This window comes from Dendrobates tinctorius, unplaced genomic scaffold (genome assembly GCF_039654945.1).
Source record: "Dendrobates tinctorius isolate UK_male_01 unplaced genomic scaffold, ASM3965494v1 ptg000162l, whole genome shotgun sequence".
NCBI classification, from domain to species: Eukaryota; Metazoa; Chordata; class Amphibia; order Anura; family Dendrobatidae; genus Dendrobates; species Dendrobates tinctorius.
In genome coordinates, this window is record NW_027361829.1 from 16,900,866 (window position 1) to 16,910,531 (window position 9,666).

At 41.6% G+C, this 9,666-nt stretch overlaps 1 protein-coding gene across 2 annotated transcripts in view; it reads left to right on the plus strand.

Annotated features, from left to right (window-relative positions):
- The window catches only part of TERT (telomerase reverse transcriptase), a 159,899-nt gene extending 150,655 nt beyond the window's left edge, over nt 1-9,244 (plus strand). For both annotated transcript variants that reach the window (XM_073549864.1, XM_073549865.1), the window contains exons 15-16: nt 5,428-5,565; nt 8,574-9,244. In XM_073549864.1, the coding sequence (XP_073405965.1) occupies nt 5,428-5,565; nt 8,574-8,677 (242 nt within the window). In that variant the 3' untranslated portion in view covers nt 8,678-9,244. The remainder of the gene's footprint in view (nt 1-5,427; nt 5,566-8,573) is intronic.
- The last annotated feature ends 422 nt before the right edge of the window (nt 9,245-9,666 follow it).

Here is a 9,666-nt window from a genome sequence, read left to right on the forward strand (position 1 = left end):
AAAATAAAATAATCGTATTTTTTCCACAAACATGATCAATTAGTCCCCAATTTTTTCATTTTCCCAAGGGTAACAGGAGAAATTGGACCCCAAAAGTTGTTGTCCAATTTGTCATGAGTAAACTGACACCCCATATGTGGGAGAAAACTACTGTATGGGCACACGTCGGGGCTGCTCGGAAGGGAAGTAGTGACATTTTGGAATGCAGACTTTGATGGAATGCTCTGCGGGTGTCATGTGCGTTTGGAGAGCCCCTGATGTACCTAAACTATTGAAACTCCCCACAAGTGACCCCATTTTGGACACTAGACCCCCACGGAACTTATCTAGATGTGTGGTGAGCACTTTGAAACCCCCAAGTGCTTCACAGAATTTTATAACGCTCGGACGTGAAAATAAAAAAAATATTTTTTTCCACAAAAATGATATTTTTGCCCCCAATTTTTTATTTTCCTAAGGGTAACAGGAGAAAATGGACCCCAAAAATTGTTTTGCAATTTGTCCTGAGTAGGCTGATACCCTACATGTGGGGGTAAAACACTGTTTGGGCGCATGTCAGAGCTTGGAAGGGAAGGAGCACCATTTGACTTTTTCAACTCAGAATTGGCTGGAATTGAAATCAGACGCCATATTGCATTTGGAGAGCCCCTGATGTGTCCAAACAGTGGAAACCCCCAATTCTAACTCCAACCCGAACCCCAACACACCCCTAACCCTAATCTCAGCCCTAACCCTAGCCCTAACCCTAACCGTAATGGAAAAATGGAAATAAATACATTTTTTTTATTTTATTATTTTTTCCCTAACTAAGGGGGTGATAACGGGGGGTTTGATTTACTATTTATGGCGGTTTTTATGTTTGGCGGCTGTCGCACGCTAAAAGACGCTTTTTATTGTAAAAATAATTTTTGCATCACCACATATTGAGAGCTATAATTTTTCCGTATTTTGATCCACCGAACCATGTGAGGTCTTATTTTTTGCGGGACGAGTTGACGTTTTTATTGGTACCATTTTCGGGCACGTGACATTTTTTGATAGCTTTTTATTCCGATTTTTGGGATGCAGAATGAACAAAAACCAGCGTTTCATGAATTTCTTTTGGGGGGGTGCGTTTCCACCGTTCCGCGTGCGGTAAAATTGATAAAGCGGTTTTATTCTTCGGGTCAGTACGGTTACAGCGATACCTCATTTAGGTCTTTTTTTATGTTTTGTCGGTTTTATGCAATGAAAACTATTTTATATAAAAAATATATAATATTTAATATATTTTTGCATCGCTTTATTCTGCGAGCTATAACTTTTTTATTTTTTCGCTGATGATGCAGGAAAGGAGCCCCCGGAAGCAGCGCTGCACATTGCGCTGCCGTGGGGGGCTCAGGGAAGCACGGAGGGAGCCCCCTCCCTGCCGATGCTTCCCTTTAACCCCCGGTACACCGCGATCATGTTTGATCACGGTGTGCAAGGGGTTAACGTGTCGGGGGCGGTCCGTGACCGCCCCTGACACATTGTGCCGGGTGTCAGCTGTCATAATCAGCTGACACCCGGCCGCAATCAGCGGCACTCACCACGTGGGCGCCGCTGATTGCGGTAGACGTACTATCCCGTCCATGGGCATAGGGGCCCGGGTCCCATGGACGGGATAGTTCGTCGGATGTCAGGAAGGGGTTAAAGGGAGTGATTTAAACTTTTATATATACGAGGGGCATTCATTAAAGATTTCCCCCACTTCCTGTGGACTGAGAGCAATGAAACTTGGCACAGTTATTAGTCCTTCTCTGCATAGGTACCACCTAGGGACACACACTTCTCCCATCTCTTTAAAGCAAACCTGTCACCTGTTTTGGCCGCTATAAGATCCAGCCACTGCCTTTCAGGACTTATCTACAGCATTCTATTATGCTGTACTTTTGAAAAGCCCCCTATCCGACCGGCAAGATAAGAAAAATAACTTTTATTATACTCACCTGCAGGGCGATCTGGTCCGATGAGTGTCGCAGATCCGGGTCCGGCGCCTCCCATCTTCTTGTGATGCCGCCCTCCATCTTGCTTTATCGCTCCCCAGCAATCGCGCTCCTGCGCAGGCGTACTTATCTGCCCTTTTGAAGGCAGAGAAAAGTACTGCGGTGCACAGGCGCCGGGAAAGGTCAGAGAGGCCCAGCACTTGCGCACTGCAGTACTTTGCTCTGCCCTCAACAGGGCAGAGAAGTACGCCTGCTCAGGATCGCGATGCCGGTGAGCGATGAAGCAAGCAGGAGGGCGGCATCACAAGAAGATGGGAGGCACCGGAGCTGGACCTGCGACACTCATCGGACCGCACCCCCCGGGTGAGTATAATGAAACTTATATTTCTTATCTTTCAAGTCGGATCGGGGGCTTATCTAAAGCATTATAGAATGTTGTAGATGATAAGCCCTGAAATACAGTGGACACGTCTATTAGAGGCCAAAATAGCTGACAGGTTCCCTTTAAACAACTTGTAAACACCTTGCTTGTAGAAGTCGACAGGTTGCTCCAAATGTCACGTTGTGACTTCGGAATTCAGAGTCTTATCATCTGGAAAATGCTTGCCCTTCAAAAATAACTTCATTGTTAGAAAGTGGTGGAAGTCCGATGGTGCAAGGTCAGGTCAATAAGGGGGGTGCGGTAGAATTTCAAAGCCACAGGAGCATGCTTCCATTTGGGCAACATGTGAGTTGTGAACTGGTGCGTTGTCTTGCATAAGGCTGACACCTTTGATGAATCTGCCACGTCTCTTGGTTTTGATTACCTCCCGCAATTTCCGCAGCAGTAAAGCATGATATGCCCCAGTGATCATGGTACACTTTGGTAGGAAATCCATCAATACTACTCCATGCTGGTCCCAAAATACTGTGAGCATGACCTTGCCTGCCAAGGGTTAGGCACATGCCTTCTTTGGAGGCGGTGATTCATAATGTTTCCATTGCATTGACTGGACTTTAGTCTCAGGATCATAGTGATGGACCTAGCTTTCATCCTGTGTGATCAGTGTGTTGAAAAAGTCCTCCTGGTTTCCATGGCACAGCCTCAGTATAGCCTGAGAGCTTTCGACTCGTTCCTGCTTCTGGAAAGGTGTGAGCAGCCGGGGAACCCAGCGAGCAGATACCTTATGCATGTGAAGATGGTCTTAGATTATTTTTTCCACGGACCTCACACTAATCTTGACATTTTGGGCTAGGTGGCAAATGGTTACGCTGTGATTTTCCAAAATGGCTGCACTTTCTGGTTTGTTCATCAATAGCCGAATGGGGTCGCCCTGGAATTGGAGCTGTTTGCACCGAAGCCCAACCACATTTGAATTGATGATACCAGTTCTTGACTACATCAAATGATGGGGAATCATCACCATAAACCTCTTTCATTGAACATCTCCTTTGGTGTGCGGCCTTTCAAGTAAAGGAACTTGATGACTGCTCTGTATTCCACTGGGTCCATTATCCAACCTCACACCATTTCAGCACCTGTAAAATCAAGACCGTTATCATTTCCGAGTTTCAAATTGGCACGTAACCTATAGAGACTTATATCATTACACATGTGCAGCTTCAGCATCCTGTGATAAATAGAAGTGGGTCAGCGGAAATCTTTAATGAACGCCCCTCGTATATGATATTTTTTTTTTTTTTCAGCTTATACTATCTAGTGCAATAACACAGTATTGCAGTAAATAGATTAGAGCATCAGTCAGTGTGGCCGCCGGGCAGCTGCAGAACTTTAGTAACCTGTAGATTAACCCCATATCATATTAACACAGGTTGGTTAATGGCATTTTTTTACATGACCGGTTACCTTTAAAATGGTACTATGAAGTTTCTTTGAGAATTGTTTGATACATTGCAAGTACAGCCTATGGAAATTCTCATCACCCCCTACCTGTTATAAGTTGAAGCGTTAAACGTATTATATTACTGATAGAGGAAATTATAGGTGAGGATGACAATAGAGAAAACTATTTATTTGATATACCAGGTTGGAGGTCATGTCATTCCCGGCCTCCTCATATTGCTTGAAAAATGGTTGACAAAATACCCCTTTGTATGTTGTTTGACAACCTCCCTTTCTTATTTATCTGCACCCTTACCCACTTCCTAGTGTTGCCTGTTTGAATACTACTTTGTGCAACCTGGAGATTTTCTCCTTAAAGGGAATCTGTCAGGTCATCTTTGCATACCATGACAATAGTATCTTGAAATAGGCAGCACTTTCAGGATTTGAAGCTTTTATTTTTGTATGTTGCCCCATTGTATTGCTATAATCCCCTGCTAGTCAAATGCATGTTTAAGAGGTTGTCCACTACTTTAGCATTGATGACCTACCCTAAGGATAGGTCATCAATGCTAGATTGTTTGGGGGCCGACATTCGGCACCCCCTCTGATCAGCTGTTTCTGGTGTCTTCAGCGGCCCCCGGCCGGAAATACTCACTTGCGGAGCTGACAATCTTCTGATAGTGTCCGAGGTTTGGTAATACACATCCACCTTCTATTCAAATCAATAGAAGGCGGATGTGTAGTACCGTGCGGCGGCCACTATCCGTAGACGGCCAGCTCCGCAAGTGAGTATTTCCGGCCACCGTGTCGATATCAGCTGATCTGTGGTGGGTGAGGGATGTCTGACCACGACCAATCGGCATTAATGACCTCTCCTAAGGAAATCCGTCTTGTGGTTGTTTAAGCTTTGTTTTCAGTTTTGATTTGATGATATGCTTGTGCTCCAAGGCGGCCTGTGAGGGGCTTTATGTGGTGCTCTGCTTACATATTCATCTGTATGGCTTATGTTTCTGTATGGCTTATGACCGGTCACTGATCCCTCAGTGACCTGCCCCCTATCTAATTCATGAGTAGAAGTGGTGATGTGCACTCTACTTTTAAGACTGCACCGTGCCTACTCATCTAGACCAGCTCGAACAATGCTGGACTCGGGGCCAGGTTTGAAAAATTTTGCTTGGTGAAAACTGGCTTTGATTTTGTCTCAAGTAAAAAAAAGTGACCCACTGTATAGACACCTTATAAAAGAAATACTGTTCTGTTGACAATAGCAAGAAGTGTTCACCTTCATTATGCCCTAGCTTTGTGAAAAAATGTTTTGTTGCTATAGCTATATATGTGTAAAGGTCAAAGTTCCATGCTGGTTCATACCTCTTCATAGAGCTACTCCAATTGCTTTCAAAAGGAAACGTTTTACAGGTGAAATTTGACAATGACACTAAATTTCTGATAAATTTAGAACATTTTGCTATACTCGAGTTGTTTTCACTCTCAGGATTCTTACACACGTTCATAGTCCTAGCAGTAGTTGGTGCTTTGACTTTGCGATATGCAGTAACAATATGTTTTTAATTAGTTTTCTATTTTTTGTGTACTTCTATACAGTATCCTCTAAAATAAAATTGTATTTATTGTTTGCAGATTTTATTCTTGGTACCAAAAATGCCTCTGGACCATTCCCGTTTGAATCAGCACAATGGCTAAATTGTCACGCATTTCTTACAAAGCTGTCGAATCACAAGTCATTGTACAAGACCTTGCTTGTCCATCTTTGCCATTGTAAGTAGATTATTTACCTGAGTTTTTTATCCAACCATATCTCTAGGCAAATAGCAACTCACTTGGGAAACTAGGTAACAAACTGCAATTCACCTTGCCGATTCCTGTACAGACTAGAGATCCTAGTGTTTACCGCATGAGTTGAGATAGCCCTAAACACAGATTAAACAGTGGCAACTCAGACCTATGCTGGCTGAAAGACCGTCAAGCTCTTTCTAGTAAATAATCTGAGGGCCGAGCAGAGTGCAAATTACCTACAGATACCAAAGTGTGCTGAAATAGAAAGGGATCCCAGAGTGAGTAAAACAAACCACAAAATATAGGATTAAGCACGTACTGTTAAAGAATATGCTACCTACTTCCTAAAAATAAACAGAAGAGTGGGGTAAAGAGCATAAACAGCAGAGAGAGAAACCCTAACTGGTCTTTCACTGACTGGCTCAATCTATAGCACTATGGCTGGACATCCAAATGAGACTGTCACCAGCAGGCAATACCGACAAGGGGAAAGTATATAAAGCCGCACCCGAAAAGTGATGGGCAGACAAATGAGTAAATTAAAACAACTGTTACTCTGAAAAGATTAAAGGTGTATCTGCTGTGGCTCGGCAGATGGAGAAGCCAATCACAAAGCACAGGCTTGAGGGTTCAAATCCACAATGCCAAGCCTTTTAAATATTTAAGTGTGTGTTTTAGTTTTTGGAAGTATTGTTTAGGGTTACTTGACTTCAGATGACTGAGAAATGCTGATCACTCAAATGATATTGTAGCATAACTACAAATATTTTGTAAGAGCCAAGAGGAGAACACCGAACATTAGTCAAAAAATGAGTGCGGGACATTGCATAAGAAATAAAACACCTTTATTAGACAATGGGTGGCAATTGGTGGCACTGCATGCAATAGAGTGCCCGCACTTGTATATAAACAGTAATTAGATAATAAAACAAAATGAAGAATTAAAAATAATAATCAAGGGGGACCACAGAGCGATGATATGAGGTAACTGAACAATGTCACAAAACTGGTCAAGTATACATGAGCAGGATTCAGAAAGGCGTTGGGCAAAATGGCTTTTTATGTGCATGTCCCACAAGAGAGAGGCGGGGATCTCCCAAAGCTTGCAAAGGCAAGAAATAAATGGATTAAAAACACATGGAACATGCACAAAAATGAACAGGTCAGTAAGAAACTGTTCACACCACCCGAAGACGTATCAACTAAATACCCTGTTTTTGTTATCTCTTACTAGCACTTGCTGCTTACTGTTACATATATTTTACAACAGAGTATTCATGCACGTTTGTCATACTGTGTGTTTTTTTTCTGTGTTTCAGTCTTCAGGTGGTGTGAACAGTTTCTTACTGACCTGTTCATTTTTGTGCATGTTCCATGTGTTCTTAATCCATTTATTTCTTGCCTATGCAAGCACTGGGAGATCCCCGCCTCTCTTGTGGGACATGCACATAAAAAGCCATTTTTCCCAGCGTGCCCCCCATACCGTGCAGCGCCTTTCTGAATCCTGCTCATGTAGGTATTGTTCACATGATCAGGTTTTAAATACATTAGATGGGACTGCTCCAAGAAGGGTTACCGTGACGTGGTGGAGTGGCTTGGTATACATTTTTTGCAAAAAACGTATCAACTAAATACCCTGTTTTGTTATCTCTTATTAGCACTTGCTCCTTACTGTTACATATATTTTACAACAGAGTATTCATGCACGTTTGTCATACTGTGTGTTTTTTTTCTGTGTTTCATTTTAATTACTATTTTAAGCTTAATTCCACAAAAAAAAACTACATGGAACCTGGTGGCACCTTCCCTTTAATAACAGTCAATATGTAATCAATATACTAATAGAAAATAAATAGAATGAAAAACATATTAGACCAGAATGAAGATATGTCTGTCTTCGCATGTTGCCTGGAAGTTTGCATAGACACAGTGATGTGATTAGTGCGGACAACCTAATCATATATAAATCGACATTGGTGTAATGTGTGGAGAATAGGTGTACACAAGGAGAGTGTTAAGGCCCTTTTACATTTAGCGATGCACCAGCGATCCGACCAGCGATCCGACCCGGTCAGGATCGCTGGTGCATCGCTAAATGATCGCTAGTGAGCTTTCACACAGAAAGATCTCACGGCGATGCAGCAGCGACGCAGCGCACGATACTCACCTTTCACACACAGCGATCCTGGCGTCCTCCCGCCCGCGTCCAACGTCGCTCATCTCACACAGCAGGAAGCCGACGACGAGAAATGGAGCCGCCCGATCTCGCGCGATCAGCGATGGACAGCGGGGGAGCCGGTCGGAGGTAAGTATCACACATAGCGATATCGCTATAACGTCACAAAATCGGTGACGTTATAGCGATATTGCTATGTGTAAAACCCCCTTTAGAGTGATGCTAAACAAAGATATGCACACAAATAGTTAATACTGTATAAACCTGTAAAAACAATACTGAGCATACATATAGGGCAATAGTATATACTTAGCAGCAGTGTGTTCAAAGAGTCTGTGTAAAGAAATATGAATATCCAGGCATCAGAGCTATGATAAAGATCTTTTTATAGATCGAAACGCGTCACTAAATTCTCTCCCTGATGCATGTCCACACAAATTAACGATTCTTTGCAAACCATATACATTTTAATGGATAAATAAAGATTCCTTTTTTTAATTATCTGGAACGCGCTTTTCCTGATTAGAGGTTACCTAGTAGGTGGTCCCCAGTCCACGTGCGGCGCACACCCCAACTTGCGTTTCGGAACAAGTCCTTCGAATATAAATATTTTGTAAATACAATTAAGATTGTCTAAAATTTAAATTTTCACTGTTGTCAAAGATGTAACTGTGATAAGTGTACTTAGAATTGGGGAGTTGTGTTTCGTTTCCCCCCCCCCCCCCCCCAATATCTCATATTATAATGATGATTTGCTTACATGCATTTTTTCCTAAAAGTGTAACATTGACAAACCGTACCCCTTTCTCTCTAGGCAAAAGACAGCTTTCTAGAATGCTTTCAAAAGAAACAATTGGCATTCTTAAAGAAGTGACTGATGCATCCTTTCATAAAGATTTTTCCACAATAATGGACTAACTCAACTTCAAGTGTAATGTTTTGTTCCAGATGGACTTTGTAGTGAATGTGTAAATAAAGTTTATATGTTTGTATGTGTGCTCTTTTTTATATTTATAGGCGTTTAAAAATAAAGCTTATTGGCTCATTCTGTACTTAGTGCTCTCCTTGCTTGGGGGTTTAGGTGGACGGCTGTCTTGGTAGGTTTGCAGTTGTTGTACTTCCATTTTTTGATGCTGGATTGATTAGTGCTCCATGAGATGTTCAGAGCTTGAGCTATTTTTCTTCATAACCTAACCTTGCTTTGGTCTTACTTTTTTTTTTTTATAATCTATTTGTGTTTTCTGATATTTACTACCATGCTTTACTATGATGCCTTTATTACATCGGTATATGTCATTAACATTTAGACCATACGGGGTTGTATACCTTGCATTTATTATCTTTTGTACAGTAGCCCTATCTGACTGCATGTACCCTGAAAGGGCATATCTTATGGTATGTAATCTCTCATCATTCTAGAATCTTGTCTTGTATGTTTGTTCCTATTTTAATTATTGCTAAAATAAAATTTATATTTTTAATATATCTTCTGTCTTGCACTTTTTCCCATTGGTTTTTCTAGCTTTATGTACAATTAATGGCCTTGTTCATGATATCTATATAGATTAAATATTTTTCTTCATAACCCTGGTCTTCTCCACAACTTTATCCTGACTGGTCTGGTATGTTGCTTGGTTTTCACGATGCTATTTGATCCCTAATATTCTCAAACAAACCTCTGAGACCTTCACAGAACAGCTGTGGTTAAACTAAGAATAAATTACAGGTCGATTCAATTTGCAAATTATGTGACTTCTGGAGACCATTTGTCAGTCAGGATTTTATTTAGGGGTTTCAGACTACAGAAGGGCTGAATACAAATGCACATCACAATTTTCACATTTATATTTTTAAAATAATTAGCAAACTGTTTATCATGTCCTTTGTGCTTCACAAATATTTGCTAC